The 24,399-nt window shown below is 29.2% G+C and overlaps 3 protein-coding genes across 9 annotated transcripts; 2 read left to right on the top strand and 1 right to left on the bottom strand.

The window, feature by feature from the left end:
- The first annotated feature begins 7,916 nt into the window (after window positions 1-7,916).
- Window positions 7,917-11,682, top strand: LOC137821427 (fantom protein). Of its 7 annotated transcripts, none has more exons than XR_016515636.1 (4): window positions 8,034-8,746; window positions 9,038-9,108; window positions 11,028-11,132; window positions 11,306-11,682. XR_016515636.1 is itself a non-coding variant. In XM_068626017.1 (3 exons), the coding sequence occupies exons 1-2, from the start codon at window positions 8,130-8,132 to the stop codon at window positions 11,083-11,085; spliced, it is 675 nt and encodes a 224-aa protein (XP_068482118.1). In that variant the 5' UTR covers window positions 7,917-8,129; the 3' UTR covers window positions 11,086-11,132; window positions 11,306-11,682. The 7 variants fall into 7 exon arrangements, 3 of the variants coding, with proteins under 3 accessions (XP_068482118.1, XP_068482119.1, XP_090151538.1); XR_016515639.1 differs by having other exon boundaries at window positions 8,037-8,754; window positions 11,288-11,682; XM_068626017.1 differs by lacking the exon at window positions 9,038-9,108 and having other exon boundaries at window positions 7,917-8,746.
- A 4,667-nt stretch (window positions 11,683-16,349) lies between these two features.
- Window positions 16,350-18,082, top strand: PTAC15 (plastid transcriptionally active 15). The gene is made up of 2 exons (XM_068624897.2): window positions 16,350-16,660; window positions 16,741-18,082. The coding sequence occupies exons 1-2, from the start codon at window positions 16,435-16,437 to the stop codon at window positions 18,000-18,002; spliced, it is 1,488 nt and encodes a 495-aa protein (XP_068480998.2). The 5' UTR covers window positions 16,350-16,434; the 3' UTR covers window positions 18,003-18,082.
- A 2,982-nt stretch (window positions 18,083-21,064) lies between these two features.
- On the bottom strand, window positions 21,065-23,237 carry LOC137820697 (30S ribosomal protein). The gene is made up of 5 exons (XM_068624896.1): window positions 22,805-23,237; window positions 22,538-22,684; window positions 22,187-22,435; window positions 21,600-21,708; window positions 21,065-21,469 (listed from the first exon to the last, which is right to left on the bottom strand). Exons 1-5 carry the CDS (start codon window positions 23,159-23,161, stop codon window positions 21,339-21,341), a joined length of 993 nt encoding a protein of 330 aa, XP_068480997.1. The 5' UTR covers window positions 23,162-23,237; the 3' UTR covers window positions 21,065-21,338.
- Window positions 23,238-24,399: the final 1,162 nt, after the last annotated feature.

Below are 24,399 nucleotides of genomic sequence, written 5' to 3'. Positions count from 1 at the left end.
TATTATAATAATCTACATTTTGATTTATTAATGAGAATACAAAATCTATTTGAATATTTAAATTCTAAAATGATCAATAATAGAATTAAATTGATATATTATAATAATATAGATTTTTATTTATTAATGAGAATTTAAATATTTAAATTCTATAAATAAAAATAATAATATAATTATTTTATTAATGTAATTATTATTTTTTGTTTTATTAATAATGTCTGTTTTAATATTGAAAATTTAGAATATTTATATTTTTCTTAATATTACACTATTGAATTTAGATACTGATTTAAATTAAAAAAATTATGTAATTAATTTTTATGAATCTTTTATCAATGAGAATCAATTTTATTGATTCAAAATTAAAAATTATAAATATTTATTATCATGAATATTTCATTTTTTTTATACTAGGTATTTTTTTATGTTAAACATTGTTAAAATTGGTATTTAATATTCTGTCACTGTTTATTATATAATATTCCTTTCATATATCATAATATTGTTAAATTTTAAACTTACACAAATTTTTTCTTACCCAAATTTTAAATACTTATTTATTTTTTAAAATATATTAACTTTTTCATAATAATAATAATAATTATGAAAATCATCATTAATATTAATATTAATATTCTTGTATGAATAAAATTATATAATGATATTATGCATACAAGAATATTAATTTTATTCATACAAGAATATTAATATTAATGATAATTTTTATGATTATTATTATTATGAAAAATTTAATATATTTAAAAAAGTAAATAAGTATTTAAAATTTGGGTAAGAATTGTTTTTCATATGTTTAAAATTTAACATAATATAATACAAATTAAATAATATAATACAAATTATTTTAATTAACTAAAATGTATTTTAAATTAATTAATATTTTATTTTCCTATTTTTTTATATACAAGGGTAAATTTGTAATCTTACAATTTACACCATTAAAAACAATTTAAAATACTTTTATCATCATCACATCACTCACGTATCTCAATAAAATTTTCTCATACCTCCACTTTAACCTACCATAGTCCTCACTCCCCAATCCAAACAAAACATAAAAGGTAACAACATCCACCATGTGTTTTGGTAACCAACTCTAAAGTTGTGTGATTACTCCACAACTTTAAACAAAGTCGTCATGTTCTATTTTTATTATTTTCAATCAAAATTGTGCATATGTGACACGATTTTGATGTTCATCCAATTTATACCAAAACCCTAAAGTCACTTTTATACTCAATGACTTTTTTATTTAAAGTTATTTTTTTTACAAAACTTACACAATCTCATAATTAAATATTATTTTATCATTTATACTAATAAAACCATTTAGATGAAAAAACCTAGTAGGTTGTGGTTCAATATGCAAAAAGTATTTTTGATTTAGTGAAAACAAAAATTCTGAGTGTAACTTTTGTTGTGAAGTCATGAATGATTCTTTCCACTGTCTTTATGTGAGTTAACTATTTGTGGGGGCAACTAATGACATTCATAGATTAATTCGAATGCTAACACTATTAGATAGACAAGGTTTAGAACAGTGCAATTGTCTTTGCCAAACACAAGATATTAAGAAACATTTTGCAAATTTAAAAAGAAGAAGTAGCAAACGACGAAAACAGTCTCCACCATAGCAGGGATAGAAACAAAATGGTGTGCCAAATTGACAAGGACAGAACACAGAAGGTGGCCTTGCACTTTCTACACACTTCTCTCTTGCACAGAAAAAAAAAGTACAATTCAATTGTAGCCACATGAAAAGAAGGACTTGTACAGACCAAAATGCACACATTTTGACGATATATTGTTAATCATAACAATAACTCATATATTGTTATTAACGAGTTATATTAGTTTTTTTTATAAACAATAAAATAAATAAATAAATAAGAACCACTTTAAAGGTGATCCAATCCTTAAACATAAAGATCTGACAATAATTTTTAATAGAACGCCTGTCTACCAGTTTATCAAATGGGCTATCAGACCAACACTATTCAACATTACATAATTAATCTTATACAATTCAAATAATTTAAAATCCAACCTATATGAATCCAAGATCATACATTAACTTAGCCAGTTATATTAGTGACTGATGTTAATAGTTGATAATTATTCACACTGCATGTAGGAATCAGACAAAAAATGTACTATCCTATGCTTGATGCATCGTTTGCAATCTGTTTAGAAGGAATAGGAGAAAAGTAATTTTTGAATACATTTTTTAGTTCAGAAATGTGATAGGTACTATACTAGTTCGGTGTAAGAAGTTAATTGTCATGTCTTGGATTGCAATTATGTATTCTGTTTTTTTCTCATCTACACAACTTCAATATAAAAATGAATCTGGATCACAAAAATTTCTCTCCTGCACTCTAAAAAAACTAATATCCTCTCATATTATTCCTAAATTTACTTTTCTATTTTTTTTTACAATTGGTTTCTAGCGTGTTACTTTTATTGGAGAAAGAAAAAAAAAAATACACAATAAAATATTGAGGAGTGGTCGGTTTCCGTCCATAATGTATAATGTGTGATGTGTATAACAATGAATTAACGAGTTCCGACTCTATTATAACTATACTCAGTTTTTTATATAATATTATTTACATTTTTATTTTTTATCTATATTCTTTTTTCTTATTTAACACCCTTTTATTTTTATATTTCTATTTAACACCATTTCAAACACCATTTTAAAAGTAAAAAAATTAATAATTTTAATTTTGAATGTATTAAAAAAATAAATACTTTAATGTTTAAAATAGTTATTAATGAATAAAGAAATAAGTTTTTACAAAATAAAAAATAAAAAATTAAAAGTGTTTAGTTTATTTTTTTTTAAAATGAAAAAAATAAAAAAATAAATCCTACAACAACATCAAAGTTAAATCTATAAACATAAATTAGTATTTATTTATATTATTATTGATGTAATTATGTTAATTTCAAGTAAAAAATATATGACATAATTATAAAAAAATCAAAGTTAATTAGTATTAATTAGTAGTAGACACAATGTCTATTCATTTTTAAGCATTAAGTATAACATTTGCATTAGTTTCTTTTTTAGGATTTTGCATTTAGGGTAGACACTTCAATATTATATGTGTGTCCACTACTAATTAATACTAATTAACTTTGTTTTTTTTTATAATTATGTCATGTATTTTTTACTTGAAATTAATATGATTATATCATAAATAATAATAAATAAATACTAATTTTTGTTTATATATTCAACTTATGTTGTTGTAAGGTTTAATTTTTTATTTTCTTCATTCTTAAATAAAATTTAAACTAAACATTTTTAAATTTTTTTATTTTGTAAAAAATATTTCTTTATTCATTAATTATATTCTTAACTATTTTAAACATTGAAAATATTTATTTTTTTAATGTATTCAAAATTAAAATTATCAATTTTTTAAATTTTTACTTTTGAAATGGTGATAGATAGGAAAATAAAAACAAAAGGGTGTTAGATAGGGAAATAAAAACAAAAGAGTGGTAGATAGGGAAATAAAAACAAAATGATGCTAGATGGGAAAATAAAAGTATAAATAGTGTTATATGAGGAATTGAATCTTATAAGTATTAAGTGTGTTTATATTTAAGATTTTTTTTTTAAAACTACTATTTATATTAAATTCAAATAATATTATTATTGTATGTTACAAACTTAACATTTAATCTCTTTTTAAGATTTTGTTCCATGAGAATTACACTTCTAACACTACATCCTCCCTTCCCCATTAATTATCCCATAAACAAACACATGTACAACATTTCGTTTGTGATCCATTGTTTTAAAAGGTTATAATCTCTTGTTTACTTTCAAAATGCTTTGACTTTTTGTTTTTCTATCTTTTTAAATTACAAAGACAATAAATAAATAAAAATAAATAAACTACCTGCACAAGAAAAAAAAAATCACAACAACAACATCTTTTGCTCCACTGTGTTGCATCACAACAACACGTTCTCATTTCTGCATTTTGCTTCCTAATTAGTGAAAGAATAAAAAAAAATCACACTAATTATAATGATGGTATCATCTAATATAACGAAATAATTACAAATTTTATAATAAATTATCATAAAATTTTGTTTTTATACTGATATAAAACATGTAGGCCTATACTCCAGTTTCATATATGATAACATGTCACTATAATTAAATTTTTTTAGAGTAAAAAGAAGTATCCACTAACGTAACAAGACCATAACCAAACTTAGCATATAAAACATATAATTGTGTTAGTCTAAATGTCTAATAATGAGATCGTGGAAACTAACGTTAAGGCATCAAGTGAAACCATATCTTCTTGTGTGTTTGTTTCTGCCCTCCAAAACCTACTCCCGTTTCAATCTTATCGTTGAATCCAAACACTTCTGTTTTTAGTGCGTATACTTGATTTTTTATTTGAAATTCATGTTGTAAAACAATTACATTAAAGACAGTATACAAAAAATTGTTTGTTGCATAAGAATGTATATTTCTTCGATGTAATTAATGCGCGTCCCATCATGCATTTATAGTATGTTTTGAATTTAAAAAGTAATAAAAATAATTTTTTCATGATAAAGATTAGAAAAATAAATAATTAGTTGCTTGCACGATTCTTCTTATTTCGATTGGCAGCCTTAGATGGAATTCTATCTAAAATAATCTTTTTTGAAAATGCATTTGCCTTTAGTTGAGGAACATCTTTGTTTCAAAGTAAAGGGAAGTTATCTCTTACGGTAAAACACACAAATTTTGGTGTATATGACATCCAAAATACATATAATATACTCTATCTATTTAACATATATATATATATATATATATATATATATATATATATAAGTAAACTAATATAACTTAAATATAAACTAGAAAGATCTTTAATATTAATAAAATTAAATAATATATTTTATTTTATAAATCTTAAATTGTTAATAACACAAACACGTATTAATAAATTAGTTTCTTATTTTTCACATTCTCAACTTCACATAATATCTATATGAATTGATAGAAATTAAAGCGACTTACTATTTGACAACTTTTTAAAAGTAAATGATTCGAAAATTTTATAAAAACAAATATTAAACACTTTTATTTAAGACTATCACTTAACTCAAAATTAGAATATATCTATTTATTAATTAATTCACAAAAATAAGGACAATTTTTAATGTTTATTATATCAACAAACATCAATCAATGCAACAACATTCATTGAATATTCTCATAATTAGTGATTTTACTACTCAATCACGTCAAATAGGTAAATTATAACCTAGGTAATCATCATTCTCATTGATAATATTATTGAAGCCGATAATAATTTATTACATAAAAATCTAGTTACACTAACATCTACCTACAAAATCATATCAATCTAGTAAGAAGAGATGAGTTAAAACACTTTAAAATATGAAATGAACCACATGAAAATATTGCTTGACTAGTAACCTTATGGTGAGAAAATATTGATTAAGCGCATCCCTCACTCAAATGTCAAATTTATCGTTTTAATAACAAAACATGTTAGTGAAACATTTATATAATGCTTGAGCGACATTTGGGTCAAATGGAGAGATTATTAATAGTGAATCACCATCTTTCAAATGTGTTAAATTGACGTTGAGTGACCAAACTCCCAAAGCATAAATAATGGTTATTGTTTCTCTCTTAATCAAACTACCATTTAAGCGTTTGAGTATTGTACACTGATACTTAACAATCAATTAGTTGTTTGAGCAATTGACTCCTCTAATAATCATTGCTTCAAATCTTAATAATCATTGCTTCAAATCTTAAAAGAAATGAATATGTCGTTCGGATAATACATGAATATATTACCTAATTTTATTAAACTATATAACATCAAGTATCATAATTTAATAACATATTTATTATCACAATAATTAAAAAAAAAATACAATTCAATTCAACAACCTAAGATATCATATATCAATCAAAATACACTTAACATTAACTATCATAATTCAATGACATATTTATTATCACAACAATTAAAACAAAAAATTCAATTCAGTTGAACAACTTAAAATATCATTATATCAATCTAAATATAATTAACATTAACTATCATAATTCAATAACATATTTATTATCACAACAATTAAAACAAAAAATTCAATTGAGTTGAACAACCTAAAATATCATTATATCAATCTAAATACAATTAACATTAACTATCATAATTCAAAAGATACAATTCACTTCAATAACCTAAAATATCATTATATCTTCATCTAAGCTGTAATTCTCATTTCAGTATAGATCATCATACATATACATATAATTTGAAAAGTTTGCTATTTTCTAAACTCTAACATCTGATTAAGGAAAAAAAAGATAAATAATTTTAAAATATCACATACAAAGTAATTTTTTTTGAAGAAAAGAAATTTAAATTTTGTAAATAAAAATGAATAAATAAAATCCTTATATATATTAAATATAATTTTGAATTTTGTATATCATCTTTACTAAATATAAACAAGCTTGCTATTGTTAATGGAGTATTACTAATTGATATTACTACATAATGTTGAAATTTAGGCCAAATTATTAATATAGTATTTTTTAGATTTTATGTATTATTTGAAAGTTATTTTTTTGAAATGATTAAGATCAAGTTGAATATTTAAATTGTTAATCAGATATTAAATAAATGTGTCCACCAATTCAATAGTCATCTCCTTTTTAAAATTATTGTTATAGAGACCTAGCTAACACTACAAGAAAAGTATTAAACAAAAAATAATTAGTTATTGACTAAATTAGAGACCATTTTGAAAACTAAAAAAATTATTGATTACTAAATTAATTTCTATTATTGATAAATAATTTTTAAATTAGTATCTAACTAGCTATCAAGGTTTAAACTACCAATTATTTAGATTATAAATTTGGTAGTAAAAACATTGGTAGCTAATTAGATACCAATTTAAAAATTATTTATCAATAATAGAAACTAATTTAGAAATCAATTTTTTTAGTCTCTAATTTAGTCAATATAACAACTAATTATTTTTTTCTTTGAAATTGGTTTCTATTTAATAATTTTTTTTAGTATAAAGAATTAGCTAAAAAATATTATAAAAATAATATCTATTTAAAAATAGTAGTATTTTTTTACAAAATTAATAGTATCCCTACATATAATTAGGAATGGTTAATGAACAATTCCTTACACTGAAAATAATATTTAAAAATGAAGTATATTTCTTACTAAATATACATTAGTTGAATATTTTTTATGTGTGTGTGGAGTTTTAAAAGAGTATAGTTTGAAGTGGAGGAAGTATTAATATGTTAATTATGTATGCACGTTGAGTACAAGTAATTTGGAATAATATTTGAAGAACGTTTTAAAATACCTCTAAGAAATAAAATATAGTAAATATTTTCATTAGAAAGAGTTGGCAACACAATTCTTCCATAATTTAAAGTAGAAGTTTAGGATAATTTATGAATAAACCAACATATTAGAAGACTTGCAATAAATACCTTACGTTACTCACAGTAACCTAACACTTGTATTTGTTTATTTATTTACGATGCTTTGTTCTGAAGAAGTGGAAAAAAAGTTAAAGTAATGATCTATCATCAGCGGTTTTTGGGGGGGGGCGTGGTTCACAAGACATCCACGTTGTTTTTACTCTCGCCACTTCCCAAATACATTCATACATAGGAACACTGCCTACTCACGTGGGTAACTGTTTCTTCTTTGCTTTTTATTTTATAGATAATATTCTAGCTGTTATTTTTTAAATATGTTCAGAATTCTACTTTAATACATTATATTCATTAAAATATAAGTATTTATTAGTAATAAATAGGATAAAATGCTAAATGCAAATTGAGGAGAACAGATAATAAATAATAAATGGGTTTTTTTTTCTCCAATTTTAAAACGCAGTATATCACTTTGTCGTCCACGTGGCAGTCACCGACGACTCACGACGCGCATTGCGCACTCCCTCTTCCTCTTTCCCCTTTCCTTTTTTTTTTTTGTTTCGTTTCGTTTCGTTTATCACTCCCACCACTGTCGTCCACATTCACTTAATTTCTCTCTTCAACGACCATGCTCTGCTCGGCCCAGACCGGAAAATCCGGTCTGAATTGGCTCGACCGTCTCCGGTCCAGCAAGGGTATCCCCACCGGCGACGAACCCGACCTCGATTCCTTCCTCCTCACGGCCCATCCCCAGTCCCCCCAGGCCCGCCCCAATGACCCGCCCCGGAAACCTCCCTCCGCAACCCGGGACGAGCCCAAGCCCATGACTGCCCTTCTCGCTGAGCTCTTCTGCATGGGCGCCACCCTCACTAAAACCAACAAAAAATGCCCCAGGAAACAGACCAACCCTAAAATCTTCCTCGCCTCCGCCGCCGCCAATACCGCCGTCGTCGCCGCGGCCGCAGCTCCCAGAGTCGACACGGTGGTGCCGGAAGTGGAAGAGGAGGCCACCGCGGATCGCGGGGAGGAGGCGGAGGGTAACGAGTTGAAGGGTTTCACAAAGAGCGAGGTGACCGTGATCGACACGAGTTGCCCCGGGTGGAAGGTGGACAAGTTCGTGTTCAGGAAGAACAACGTTTGGAAAGTCAGAGAGAGGAAACCTAAGAACAAGTTTCTTGCTAAGAGGAAGAGTAACTCCATTCTCGCGCCTCGCGACGTTGATGTCAATGCAATTGACAACTCCAAGTAAGAGCGTACGTAGCTTTTGTTTCTGAATATATATCTTCAACCATTCGAATGCTTTTGCTCAGGTTTGAACTTTGAAATTGAAGTTCTCATACCTTGTGCCTTAGCTGAGGCTTGTGTTTAATTTTTGAACTGTGTTACTCTTTATAACATACGAGGAGTTTGCCACTTGCTTTGTTTTTTGTATTCCTCTATTCCTTGTCGCTGTTATTGGATGTGCTGTGTTGTTTGCATCGTTATCGCATGCTTGGAAAATGATGGTGCCTTTATATTTTATGTTGGTTTCGGCAGATTGATCTATATCCTGTTCAAGATTTGTGTTGGTGGAAGTTTGGAGTGGTAATGGCAGTGTTCTTTTAACTGTACGTACGGAAGGTTTTGCTTAGATTTGACAGCGATTTGATGAAGAATAAAATTGTAACTTCTAGTGCAATTTAAAAAAGTGTTTAGTTCACTTCCTGTTTTTTATGATTTTTATGATTGCATGGGATCTATCTCAATATTTCTTATCACTTTCTGCTGGAGGTTTTGTACTACTTCTATTTTTGGCTCCTTTAATCATTAGATTTCCTGTTCTGACTTATGCTCTTAAACTTGATGATAAGGTTTGCTTTCTGTAGGATAAACCCTTGAAAATGCTCACACTACTGTGTATATACGTGTGTTTATGCATGTATGTATGATAGAAATGTTGGTGTTATTTAATTAAGAACCGATAAAGAATGATAACACTTTTTTCATTACAGTCTACAGATTCTTATCTTATTCCTTCCCCATTTTTTATATGCATTGTATAATCTTTCATTAAGAGTGCTTGTGTGTTCAAGTGTAACTTTAGTATTGTTTAGTTATTGAATGTTTAGATGATTGTGGTGCTGACGTGGCTAAATTATGTTTTCTTTGGTAAAAATTATACTTAATTGGGTGCTCATAAACATGATGGTTTATGTTTTAAGAGGTTTCAGTGTATTGAATAAAAGGTTTATTACCTATTGGGTCAGAGTACTTATTTTAGACAAACCTTTTCAGCATTTCATATTTGCAAATCTCCCTGCTGCTTAATTAGTGGAGCAAGAAAATATATCTAACTGTAAGCGGGTAAATCGTGGTATTACAATGCTGGAAACTAATGTAGTGCTTATGCCCTCATAATTATTTTTATTGAGATGGGCGTGTAGATCTGTTAGTACCACTTGTACTGTCTCCTCTCTCAAATATAAAAAGTATGATGAGGATTTCTTCAACTACATATAATACTGTAATTGGTTGACAACAGCACCTAACATCCAGAAGGAAACGGAAGGATAACATCCTTGGTGATCAACTTTACTGGTAGGAGACTCTGTTATGTACACGTCTCTCACTGTTTTGAAGATTTGAAGATAAAGGATAAAGCCCTCTAATAAAATACTCAGTTTTCTATTTTACTTTTATTTTAAGCTGTTCATAATTATTTTTAGAGTAACAGCACTCAGCAAATGCGTCTTACTATTTTCCTATGAGTCAATATAATTAACTAGTCCTTAAGCAGCTTAAGTTATTCACAACCCAACCATTTTAAGACAATTAATCATCATGTATATATTTTATCCTGTTCCTTGTTATTAAAAAGAATTAATTGTATTAAATTCCAATCATAGTATTATCTTTGAATTTTTTAAGTTTTAACACAGACGATGCAATTCAGCATGAATCCACATGTTTCAATAAATAATTTGCTGTACTTCAGTCTGCATGCCCTTCAATGATTAGTTTTTCTAAATTCTGTTTTTGGTGGTCAATTGGTTTTGTTGTATTACTGTTACTGTTCTACACTTCCCTTTAAGTTTCCCATAAGCTTTTTGAGAAAATTTCCCTAGATACATCTATGTTGTCTTGTTCTAGCAAATTATAAGCGAGGCAGTTTTCTGTCAACAGCTGCTGCTATGAGCTTTGTTTTGTTTGAGAACTAGCTTGATGATAGACATCATAGAATTAGTACAAGTTTGTCCTTAGTATTATTATTTTTTTCTACATTAGTAAAGCTGGTAAAAAGCACTTGTGTTTGTCCTCGTTGTTCTATCGGTCCATATAGTTTATATGCGGATAAATGTATATACACACACATATATTATTATTATTATGCTGAGCCATGTTACTAATAAGCCAATCAGTTTAAAGAAGTGTTCTCTATTTATGGTCATGGTGATAATATTCACATTTTGTCGATATGGTCTTCTTCAAATACATATAATTTTTCAGTCCTAAGAGTTTTTATATTTTTCGTGCTGTCATTCTTCAGGGACATTGTAATCAACGTGAGAGGAGACAAACCTGTAAAGACACACAGGGTGATCTAAAGCCTTATCCCCAAAGGAGGCAGTGAACTTACTGCAAGCTGCTTATGGTTACTGTTTTTTCTTTTAATGCTTTAATCAGTCCATTTTCGTAGGAAGTATGTGAAGAACACGGAATGAAAGGAGATTGATCTTCTTCCATTCACTTCTCTTCAAGTACTTTCTGATTCTACGTTGACTAGAAATATGTCATAAGACCTTGCAGGTTCTCTCTTCTTTTCAGGTCTTCCAAAAATTCAACAAAGGAAAACATACCAGTCATTTATTGTAAAAGAGCAAAGGAAAAAGAACAAAGTTCAACAAACCAAGAGTAAGAAAATAATTCAAGTTTTTACAGGTAATTTAACTTCAAATTTGAAGTTAGCTGCTGCAAGTTATGATGCAGGCTTCGCCCTTTCTTCGATTTGATGGCGGCACTACTGGTCTTCCATTGGGATTTATCAATTAAAAACCATGTCCTCTTGAAAAGGGCTTGTTTCTGTTGTTCTAAACATTAATTGTAGTGCCAAAACATTTTACTTTTGTAAATTTAGGTTCCATTTTTCCCAAATTGAAATATTTTTTCATCAATATATTTGCAGCCATGAGTTGCCTTTCTGAGTTGGTTATTGTTACGATATTTTGCTTCATGTTCCGGGGTGGAAGTGGGTTGCTTCCAACCTTAACACTTAGATTCATCTGTCTGAAACTCAAAACTCTTATCTAATCTAATTTTAATGGGATACACTAAATGAAACTGAACTCAAACACACGTTAACTTGTGATTTTTTAATCTAGTTTATTAAAAAAAACTACAAAATCAAGTTTTCTTTTGTTTTAGATTTTAATAGAATTTTTTTTCCTGATGTAAGATAGATGTGTTTGGTTCCTTTTTAGTGCTAGAGTTATTTTAATTTGAGAGTACATAATTGTATTCAGCACCCTATCATGATTGAACTCGTGCTTTGATTGTTTGAGAAGATATCTGTAGATTCTAAAACTAGAAGAGAAAGTGATATAGATATAGACATTAGTTTTGTTTATATAGCTATACATGTGTTTTACCTATCAAATTATCTTAATCTATACTTCATTATTATACATGTTTACTTCAGAGACATTAAGATTTGAGAAGACGGTAGAACACCAACTCAGTGGAACTGTACTTCAGATTCAGCTTCGTGAAATTTATATATAAATATAACTTTAGGTTACTTAAATTCCTGGCCTCATTTGTCTCATTGTAATTGCAAAGAATATTCAATCTTTTCAATACAATATAATTTGCATTTTAGTTTATTTTAATATGATGTGTTTTTGGTAAAACATCTAATCTCCAAGACGAAATGTTTATAATACATTCAAATCAGCACAATACATTCAAATCGAATACACTGAGCAGTAAATGATCTTAATATCACCAACGGATATATAATGTTAATAATAACTACTTTATTATCTTATCAACGGTATGTTTATAAATACAAAATATTTTTTAGTAAATATTCTTGAATCTTATATACTTATTTATATACTAATATTTCTGGGCATATTATTAATTTGAGCATCAAACAATCTTTCGCCAGATGGATTTCTTTTCTCTTTTCTCTTTGGTTAATAATTAAGGAGCTTGGTTAGTAAGATGATCACTTCCCTATTTAAATAAAATTTAATTTATTTCAATAAATTATTCATATTAGCATTTAAATAAATTTTAATTTATTTCAATAAATTGTTAATATTAGCATATTATCGTCTCAAAATAATTTACCTACAAAAAACTTATATTATTTCTAATGTCCAAATTTAATTTATAATTATGTTTTTTCAATTATTATCTATTACTACAATTTATTGAATTATTAATTTACTTTTATACTGGACTATTGTTGTTGTAGTTATTAAATTATTTATTTTAATGAAATGTTTATTTTTATTGAGAAATAATAAATATTTTAAATTATAATAAAAAGTAAAATCTAAATCCTAAATCTTAAAATTTTACTCAAATATTACTTAAATTTAATTTATATAAACAAGTTAGATTATAAAAAAAATAATAAATTACATAAAATTAATATTTCATTCAGTCATCAATTACTTTCTTATTTATCATTTTAAAATTTTATATTAAGTTTATAAACACTTTTAACTTATCTTATTGGGCTTTCAAGATAACTTTAATCTTTCAACATTGATTTATTTTTTTAATTAATTTTATTAACATGGTGAATGACATACCCTTTAGAAACAAAGATTTATGGAATTTCGACGATAACAAGTCACAATAAAGTGAAAAGAGAAAGAAAAAAGAATAATCATAAACGAAAAAAAAACATAGCATTGATTTCATTAGTGTGTTAATAGACGACAACAAGGGTATATTTATACAATAAAAAACGAAACAAACATGAAAGGAAAAACAAACAAAAAGGGAAAAGAAATCAAAACAAGTGAAAATATATAAACGTCTTATTAACATACTAGACAGACTAATGTTAAATTCATTGATTAAACGATCTCTGGTATAAAACAAGATTATTTAGTTTGTCAACAAACTAAACGATCAAGCAAATTAAACGGTCTAGTAGAAGACCGTCTACACAAGGTATAAACGATCTAACAAAGAACCGTCTATACAAAGCATGCAAAACAAAGTTTATCAACCCTCCCTCATGCTCATAAATTTATAGGCAAGTGTGATTGGAACAACAAAGATCGAGTGACATTAAGAAGATGTTTATGTTATCTTTCAACAATTTTGTTTTGTTCACGGGTTTCAATACAAGTAGTTTGGTGTATTATTTTTTTAGAAGGAAAGAAATGTTTAATGAGAAATTTATTACCATTGTGACTGTGTATAACCTTAACATTATGTTGAAATCGATTTTCAATTTTGGTAATAAAATCAATGATAATGGTATGATGTTGTTCATTAGGAAAACCCATGTGTATCATGTGTGATCACCAACGATAGTTAGAAAAAATCTATGACGATGAATGGGTGTAACAAAGCAAATACCCTAAATATCTATATGGAGTAAATCAAAAGGACTTGAGGTTTGAGAAGTACTAAGAGGAAATGATAGTCTTTTTATCTTGATAATAAGTATGAAAAATAAATTATTTATCGATAACTCGTGAATAATATGTTTGCGTAGAGTGCAATCTTTAGTTAGAAGAATGCCCATACGAAAGTGCCACAAATCAATGTGTTTAGTGTTACAAATAGGTTCAATGACAACAAAATGAGTAAAAGGTATTTTGGAAGCATGTTCAATAAAGGTGTAAAGAGCATCAATAATATAAATTGTATTAATCCTATTTTTGGTTTGCATGTCCTATTTAATACAACAATAATTAGAAAAACTGACTCACAATTTAGAGAAGTTAACTTTGATATGGAGAAGATATTAAAAGAAAAAATATGAGATATATAGAACATTATTAAGGTAAAAATGGTCTTTGAATTTCATTGTTATAGAGTGTGTGGCTAAGACAATTGTCTTGTGGGAAGCTTAACAAGAATAAAAGCAATCAAACGAAAAGAAATAAAGTTGGTTGAAAAAGCAAAACAAAATCGGTAGTGCTATAATTAATTATTTAAGTGGTTTTGTAAGATTTAAAATTAATATTATTTGTGATATTGCTTTGTTGGATAGAATGTACATACCCAATTTAATTGACTTGAGGTTGGTTCACACTTTTGATGTTATTGACCTATTGAAGAAGGACCATGAGAGTTTGATATTGTTGTGTGGTTATGCTCAATTGTCTTCATTGTCTCGTTCCTTGTTTTAAGAAGTACCATCTTGAACAACATTGTGATTTTGAGCATTCCTATTATAAAAGTTGTGACCTAGTGTTAAACACACAAACTGGGTAGTCTAATGTTAAACACACATACTAGGCAATCTAGTGTTAAACATACAGATTAGACAGTCAAATGTTAAGACTAAGCGATTTGATATAGAAAAAGACTATATAAACATTTTGTCAATGAACTAAATAGTATAATAAGTACAAATGAACTAAACAGTCAAACACACTTAACCATCTAAAAAAAAAACTATCTACACAAAATTTAAACAGTCTAACAGTGATTTTCTATTAAACAAAACTTATCAAATTTTTCTATAAATGTAAGACTAATTCAAGTTTTTATTATTTTTTAACTGTTAATTAATTTTAATATTTGATATAGCAAAAAGATTGGCATGAAAGTAAATATGTTGACTTGAGTCTCTCTCAATATATACCTATTTTATATTTTACACTCATGTCTACTTTTGATTCACAATAATATATTATAGACACGATTAGATAATACATATTTCTTTTAATATAAGATCTATAAAACTTGATTCAGCATATTTTAGGAAACTAATTAATTTCTTCCACTATACTAAAAACTCTAATTAATTTTCATATTTTTTATTCGTGAAATTTTAGTTCCAATATTTTCAAAGATAAAAAATACGAGGAATATTAATTCTCAATACTACTTGTCCAAAATGAGACATACCAAAATTTGTGACTTTGAATAAATGTTAATCAATGATATTAATATTAATGTTACTCTTTCAAATAATGTGAATTCTTAGGCTTTACCTCATTTGTAGTTTTTTTGTTGTTTTCAATTTTCAATCAACAATATTATTTTTAGTTCTCAGTCATGATAGGTAATAATAACAAGGGAAGACTTAGATATAATATTTTTTTCAAAAATAAATTAAGTTTATTTAATTTTAGAATTTTTTCCATATTAAATATTATAAAATACGAAGGTCAATGAAGATTTTTAGCACGTAAAAATTAAGACTTCAACAGATTCCAAGTAGAATATGATATAAAGCTAAATATGTTGAAAACATAAAAACATTAAATTGACAAGTTAAAAAGTACACATAAAATATACTCATCATTAACAGCGGAAAAAAAAACAAAATTGATTAAAATAAAAATATGTAACTTAAAGTAGATATTCAAAGATAATCCAATTCCTAACTTTAAAACATTATACATAATTTTTATTTATTTTTACTTCTTACTCGAAGTTAAAAGAGTTATAGTATTTGCCATGGCAAGAAATAATTATTCAAAGATTTCTAAATATTAGTTATAAAATATAACAAATATGTTATATGGACATGTAAAGATATATTTAAAGATTTTAAATTGTTTTATATACGAAATTCATAATAATAATAAACAATAATTGAAAAGGAGAAAAATGACAGAAAAGGAAAAAAATAATAACTTAAAAGTTAGAAAAAATCATTTTTTATGCTTGGGTGGTTCCGGTGGCATGTTGTCCGTTTTCACCATTGCCACTTCACTAAACAGAAATTGGTATCCTTGGGCGTAGAAGAGATGGTGTTGCCACTTGCTCTGTTTGGTAACTGTTGGTGTTTGTGTTCTTCTACCGTCTTTCATCCATTCCCACCCTTTCGTTATTCTTCAACCTTTCACCCTAAACTTCACCCTCAACCCCAATGCTCCCTCGCCAAAAGCCACGTCAAACCCCAACCATCAAACCGCCACTCCACTCGCCGCAGTCACTGCACCAATTCCCTTCCCATTGCTGATGCTCAAACCGGTAGGTAAACAGCTATCTCCTCAGAGGCAATTTCTCAAACACCTTCGTTACTAACTCACTTGCTTTCTTCGTGTTTTCAGCGTCGTTGTTTTCTCTGTTTCAAGAAATTGGGATTGGCTTTGAGGAAACTCAAGTGCTCTTCTCCAACAACCCTGACCTTACCTCTGTGTCTCTAGAATCATTGCGCTCTCGTCTTCGTTCTCTACGATCTCTCGACTTCGACCCTCTCGCTCTCGGCAAATTAATCACGAAGCGCCCAACTGTCCTAACAGACAACCAAATTGACCCTTTGTTAACCTTCCTCCGAGACGAATTGCAAGGAAAAATCGAGAAACCGCGGCTGAATCGCCTCCTATCTTCTACGGAACAGAAGTTATTGGTGGGTTTTCCTCAGAAGGTTCGATTCCTCGTTGACCGTGGAATCCCCGTTGACCAGGTTGTGCATGTGCTCAACAAAGTGAGTTTGCCAAAGGTCTTCTGTGGCAGGTCGATTGATGAAATTGATAGAACTTTAGCTTTCTTCGAACCCTTTGGTGGCATTGATTTGATTCTTAAACGCCCTCAAATTTTGAACCATGATTTGGATGCTCAAATTATTCCTAGAGTCAATGTTCTGATGGAGCTTAGTGATGGAGATGTGGATAGTGTTGGGAAACTGCTGGTTAGGTTTCCCATTTTTTTGAGCTATAGTGTGGAACATGTGGAGGGACATGTTGGGTTTTTTAGTTCTTTTGTTGAGCTAGATTACAAGCAGATTTTTAGGATAATGCAAGTGTATCCGGCTATTGTTAGTGCTAGCAGAGAGAGGAAACTGCGTCCTAGAATACAGTTTCTCAAGGAATGTGGGTTAGATTCAGATGACATCTTCAAGTTCTTGATTAAAGCGCCCACGTTTCTCAGCACTTCATTCCATGAGAACATTGCATATAAGCTGGTGTTGCTAGTGAAGATTGGGTATAGGTATAGGACAAAGGACTTCGCAGTGGCAGTTAGGTCTGCTAACAGGACAAACAGTGTGAACATGCAGAAGGTGATTGGTATGTTCTTGAATTATGGATTTTCATGTGAAGATATCGTTGCCATGAGCAAGAAGCATCCACAGATACTGCAGTATAATCACGCTTCTTTGGAGATGAAGATGGAGTACTTGATAGAGGAAATGGGGCGTGACATTGAGGAGTTACTGTTTTTTCCTGCATTCCTTGGATATAAGTTAGATGATAGGATTAAGCATAGGTATGAAGTGAAGAAGAGTGTTAGAGGTGCGGGAATGTCTATCAATAAGCTTTTATCTGTTTCCGAGGAGACATTCACTGGCAAACGAAAAAAGGCTCATGCATAGCCGAGCTTGATTAACATAAAGGTGAATAGTCAAACTATTTTCTTTTTTCTGCTTCAATTTTGATGCCCCTTTTTGTTTCATTCCTTGTGTCTCAAAGCCTTATCAAAGAAACATAGTACGAAGAGTCGTGCTACCACTTCTTCAGCTCTAAGAATTCCCACTGGGCTTTAAAAAGGGGGGAAAATCTTGAAGTGAGACCGCTACAACCATGTATGAAAACACAGGTTCTTCTTCCTGCAATGATGTTTTAAAACACACATTTTTCTAAAGCAAACTTATTTTTCACTGGCATCTGATGTGGATATTATGATACATGGATACGTATCGGATACCATACGGCAATATGCTTATTTTCAAAATAACAGAATATGTAATATTTACTTATTATGTGATATATACTTATTGAAAAGTGTATATTAAAATTTAGAATATAATAAATATATAATTGCAATGGTCAAAATAAAAAATTATAAATTATTGTCGTTATAAAAATATTAGTGCTTTATAGATTAGATATTTTATCAATAAGTATTCTAGAGGATCGGATTGGGATACGTAATACAGATTGAAGTATCTCAGCATCATAGCTAACCACCATTGGTTGATTTTCGTGGGGTGTTCACCTATCGCTTATGAAATTTCAATTCTAAACCCTAAACCAGTTAACCCATTTTTATTGATTTAGTTTGATTCAATTTTTTAAAAAAATAAACACAATCCAGAACGAGTTTGTTTAGTTGAGTCAATCATATTATTTATTAGACGAGTGCAATTTTATTTGAAGAAAAGAAAATATATATTATTTTATCTAGAAAATTAGACATGATCTTTCATTAAAAGATGTAAAGAAAACACAAAATAAATGCACGATTATACTATATCATATCACCTCTCTGTAATTTCTATAATTTAAACAGTTTCTTGTCTTTTCAACTGGAATTTTTCAGTTTTGGCCAACAAATTATTCCACATTTTATATGTCATTTATCTTACTTTTATATTTTTTTTTTATAATAAGCAGCAGGTTCTTATTAAATATGATTTCTCAGAAAAAATGCGACTCAAACTACTCTGTCAATGCAACCTAAAAGTTTGTGGTATAGTATATCTTTGGCTGTCACATTGGTAAAAAGAGGATTGGAATGAAATATTTGAAGTCACTTCTAAGAGGAAATCCATAATATATATACACACATACATATATATATATATATATATATATATATATATATATTCTCAATATGATTTTTGCATCTTTATGCCAATAGTGTAGCATAATCATTTTACTTTTCTAGATAAAAAGATGAAACACTTGACAAAATAGATTGTCGCTATATTCAGAAACAATGGCTTTTCGAATATACAGTTGAGACACCTCAAACCTGATACGCTGCGATTAGTAATCATGATATGGTCGTGGTTTGTTGCACGGTTTTCAACCCGAGTTTGGTCTCTTGTGCAAGCAGGGTCAAGGTGAGATTGTACTGAAGAGTGGGTTGACTTTGGATTTTTATGTTTATGCAGCAGGAGTTCATACAAATATTATTTAGCAGGGACTCTTGGCTGAATAGAAGGTAGGAGTTTAGTGTTTGATCTGAGTTGGATTCTCAAAAAACTAAATGAACCATAACTGAAGGTAATGCTGGTTTACATCAGCATATTGAGGGTTTGTCAAGGTGGTTTACCCCAATTCCCCCAGGTACAAGACTGCTAAATCCCTATGTAAACATGCATCGTATTATTCATGAATGATGCTCGTTTATTCATGCCATGCGCTAGTAACTGGGCACTGGATGCGTGATATATATTACGGTAAGGTAATATTTTGTATCATGGGATTTTGCAACATTCAGGCTTGCATATGTAATTCCAACTCAAGCAAATTCTCCTACCACCTCTTCTCCTAATTCCAACTAAAGCAAATTCTCCTTCCACCTCCACCTCCACCTCCATACCTTTTCCCTCCATTTCTATATTTTTTAATTTCAACAATAAATGTTAAATTTCTATATTTTTTAATTTCAACAATAAATGTTAAATGTTGTGTCTTTTTCTTGATTTTCAAAAATTTTATAGTGTTTTTACTGCTGTGTTTTTGTTTTTTTTTTTTTTGAAAGTCATAAAATAAAATTAAAAATCTGAGATGAAAAATAGAATCCAAAACTAAAAAATAAGAATATCTTTCCACTAAGAAATGTTGAATATAACATATTTTCTTCGATTCAAAACTGTTCTCTCAAACATTGCACTATAAAGAAAAATGGAAATAATGCGGCTTATTGCGGCTGAAAGGGATTCTCTCAAACATTGCAAATAAAGAAAAATAGAAATATTGCAGCTGAAAGGGATGTATGATGTATGGAGTTGAAACTGAATTTATTTTAAAAAGTGAGTTTAAAAAGATTAAAACCAACTTTTCACCATTAATATGTGACAATTAATATGATCAATAGAGAAGAAAGAGGAAGGACAGGAAGTGGAATTTGACTACTTATAGAGCCTCAAATATTTTTTTAACTGTGATGCAGAATTACTTTATAGTATTCATTCAACATATAATTATTAGCAAGGCATTACTATTATGTAAGTTCAAACTACATTAAACAAACAAATTCATACAATTACAAAATATAAGTTACTGAAATAATAATAATTAAATAGCTAAAATGAATAAAATGTTATTATTCAACCTTCTTCAAGTAGCTGATGTTTCCACAGCCGTAGCTAGAATATTCACAGATATGGGGACAGTGCACTCGAATTATAAAGGTGCTCTAGATCCCTCCTCTCTGGCTTAATTATTTGAAGACCATCATTGCTGCATAACCACATACATTAAAGACAATTCTGGCCGTTTTAGTTTATCACATACCCTAAACAAGAGAACTGGTGTTTGACTGGTGACTCAATCACTTGCATTTTCTTTTCTCAGCCAACATTTACATAATCACCTCTACACAATACGCAATAAATTTACTAGATGAACAATTAAATAAAACAAAAGGAGTGAAAAATGATTGACTTTTAATGGTGTAATCTGGATAAGCACTGGACAAGAAACAGAACAAAACCAGCCATGTAAATTATTGTGTGGAGAAAAGAGGTATTCTGGAAATTATATGAAAATACAGTGTGCACAAAATGGTGTATCTCTTTCATTTTACAGTCGCTGGTCATCCTAGCGTACATCATGCTTGTAAACTTGGTTTGCACCTTAAAATGTCGGAGGCTACACTGAAATTACCTCTGCACTGGCCCCAAGAAACTGCCATTAGTATCCGCTAATCATATACAAGCTCTTGTATTCTTACAAAAAGAGTTTCTTGTGGGTACATATCATTCTTTCAGGGAGGGTTCTACAGCCGGTTCAAGCACAACAGGCTCCAATTTCTCTGCTTCACCGTCACCTTTGGGTATAATGAGTCCATATCCACCTTCTTTTCTTTTATACACAATATTAACTTCCCCTGAAGCAAACGAAAAACATTTTCCCAGGATATCAAAAGATAAATTACTCATAGTTAGGGAAGAGGGGCAAGGAAACGATGGGAGAAGCAAATCAAACAAAAGATAGATAGATATACACAAATTTCTCACCAGTTTCTTCGTTCCGAAAACCATAAAAGTCATGATCAACATTTACAAGTTGCTCTATTGCTTCAGACACAGTCAAGGGTGGCATGTCAAAGTACTTTGTACGAACAACCTGTTAAGACAACTCGCAATTTGGGTAGGAGCAATGTAAGGAAAGAGAAAGAAAAATCATGTCTCATGAATGCATCTACTAGACTACTAACAACAGATAGGAAAGGAATTTGAGTGCAAGGTTTGAATTACTCATTGCAAAACACCATCAAAACTACACTTCCAAACCAGACAGACAAACCAATTTTTCTATTATGCGTATGTAGAACCACTTTCACTTCTATTTCTAGAATATATCACAATCTAGCATCAGTATTTTTTGGGGAAGGAAAGAGGTGTACGGGTGAATATCTCAAACTTCTTTTCTAGAAACAGTAAAAAAACATGTAGGAACCCAATTTAAGATGTGCAAAATCAGAAAGCAAAGCAAAAGCATAACGGAGCAAACGAAGGAAGTAGGCATGATATGAAGCTGAATTTAAGTAGAGATATAATGAAACCAAACAATAAGACCTAATTGTGAAGTACCAACTACCAACCTCTTCAATTGATTCTTCCTCCTCCTCTGGAGATAATATTTCATCCTCTTGGACAGGTAGTTGCTCCACTGGCTCCCTAACCTTCAACCTATTGAAACCCTTCATGTGGCGACCATGATCAGACTCCTTTTCCTTTATTTTCCTCAACTTTCTCTGAATGATTGATGATACCAAATCTATACTTCCATAGGTGCTTTCAGCGTCCTCCTCGGCCCGTAACACTCCGTGCCTCTTAGTGAACAAAGTCACCTAATACAAACCGGAATCAAAGAATTAAACCCACTTGGTAAATGTGTATAAATCCCATCCCATGTTACCAAAATTGGTACTTGAAAATGAAAATAGGCTCACCTCACACCTACGAGTTCTGGGTCCTCGCCCAAATTCACCTCCTCCTCTAATAGAAAGCCTCACATCAACCTCTCTCACTAGGTGAGTATGCTTCTGAACCGCCTTTCCCACCTTATCTTCCACATGCTGCTTCACAGGATCAGTGAGCTAAAACCCAAGAGAGTAGCTGATGAGGTTAATCTCAAGAAAGCTGAATTTGGTGTTTCAAATATAGTTGCTTTTTAGAGAAAAAAATAGGGGTAAAAATGTGGGTAAACCCAAACATACCTCGAGATTTTTACCCTGAATGATCAATTTGACGGAAGAGAGAGGACCGTCCCATGACATGCGAGCAGAGAGAGAACGCGCACGGTTGGTTGTGGAAGTGGCAGCATATTTGAGGAGGCGTTCAGTGTGGCCCAAGAAAGTTGTGGAAGGGGTTTTGGAGAAGAGGGGTGGAGGTAGTAGCAGATTAGGTGAGGAGGGTGATGAGGGGAGATAGCAAGAGGGGCGAAGGGTGGTGTGGAAACTAGAGAGAGTGGCCATTGAAAAGAGAGTGAATGAAGGGAAATGAAATGAAGATGGAGGATTTTTGGTGACTGAAGGGGATGATAGTGCGTGGAGTGAGAGTGAGACTGACAGCATTGGATATCGGGCGTCTCTTTCCTCTGGTCGGATGACGATGAATATTCAAGTGTAACACGTGGACCATTTTATCCATATCAAAACAAATCAATTTCAAATCAATTTTATATAGGGTGTGTTTGGATTAGGAGGAGAAATGAGAGAATTTGATGGAATATATGATGTGTTTGGATTAGGAATAGAAAGGAGAGAATTTGAAAGAGTAGATTTGAAGTGATAAGATAAAAGTGTAAAGTTAAGTTGGATTAATATATATATATAGGAAATTTGTTAAAGTTGATGATTAATGTTATGTATGTAAAAGATATTTTTAATTTTTTAAAATATTAGAATGTAAATTTATAAATTTATCCTAATTTTTAAAAATGAAAAATAACTTTTAGTAATTAAAATTTTGTATACTTATTTTTATTTATTATAAATAAATTTTTTATTATTATTAATTATTAGTATTTATTTTTATTAATAATATTATTAAATATTTTTATTGCTTAAATTTATTTAATATTTAATATTTTTATTTTTATTATAGATACATATAAAAAATATTTTTATAAATAAAAAATAAAACATTATTGTTAATATTATTATTTAATATTTTTTTTAATTACTATTAGATTTGTAATTATATTTATTTTTATTATTATTGTTTATAATTTTTTTTATTTTAAATTTTATTTCAATTACTATTATTATTTATAATTTTATTAATTTTTTATATATATTATTAGTATTTTAAATTTTACATATATTGTATTATTTTATAATTTTTATATTTATATTATTAATTTATTTTCTTTTATTATTATTTATAAATACATTTAAATTATTATATAAATACATTTATATTATTATTATATAAATATATTAATTTATTATTATTATTATATTATATTACCTAACTTCTTCACAATTCATTGTCTTTCTTCTCACTGTTGGGGTAGTTACTTTCCTTTTCTCCCACAAATCAATGTCTTTCGTTCTTCACAATTGAATTGAAACAAACGTGATTTTTTTTTTACAAATCAGTGTCTTTCAATTCGAGTGAATAGTATACACTTGGATCTAAACTGACCACTAGGATGTATTTGGATTGGGAAGGAATGTGTGAGGATTTGAGAGAGTGCATGTGTGGAGATGTGAAAGGAAAGTGTGAAGAAAGTGAGAGTATTTGGATTGAGGTATGTTAGGATAGATGTGTGGAGAAATTTTATGGGAGTTTGATGTGATGAAATTTT

Source organism: Phaseolus vulgaris, chromosome 9 (genome assembly GCF_051622355.1).
Source record: "Phaseolus vulgaris cultivar YP4 chromosome 9, ASM5162235v1, whole genome shotgun sequence".
Lineage (NCBI taxonomy): Eukaryota > Viridiplantae > Streptophyta > Magnoliopsida > Fabales > Fabaceae > Phaseolus > Phaseolus vulgaris.
Note: the sequence above shows the minus strand (reverse complement) of the source record. Positions and strands in the feature narration are given on the sequence as shown.

Bases quoted from the DNA above. Each gene is read 5' to 3' on its own strand.
- LOC137820697 (XM_068624896.1), bottom strand. From the start codon at position 23,161: ATGCTGTCAGTCTCACTCTCACTCCACGCACTATCATCCCCTTCAGTC. The intron at 22,685-22,804 runs GTATGTTTGGGT...CTTGGGTTTTAG, and splicing joins TTCAGGGTAAAAATCTCGAG to CTCACTGATCCTGTGAAGCA. The intron at 22,436-22,537 runs GTGAGCCTATTT...GGTTTGTATTAG, and splicing joins CCAGAACTCGTAGGTGTGAG to GTGACTTTGTTCACTAAGAG.
- LOC137821427 (XM_068626017.1), top strand. From the start codon at position 8,130: ATGCTCTGCTCGGCCCAGACCGGAAAATCCGGTCTGAATTGGCTCGAC. The intron at 8,747-11,027 runs GTAAGAGCGTAC...GTCATTCTTCAG, and splicing joins AATGCAATTGACAACTCCAA to GGACATTGTAATCAACGTGA.
- PTAC15 (XM_068624897.2), top strand. From the start codon at position 16,435: ATGGTGTTGCCACTTGCTCTGTTTGGTAACTGTTGGTGTTTGTGTTCT. The intron at 16,661-16,740 runs GTAGGTAAACAG...TCGTGTTTTCAG, and splicing joins CATTGCTGATGCTCAAACCG to CGTCGTTGTTTTCTCTGTTT.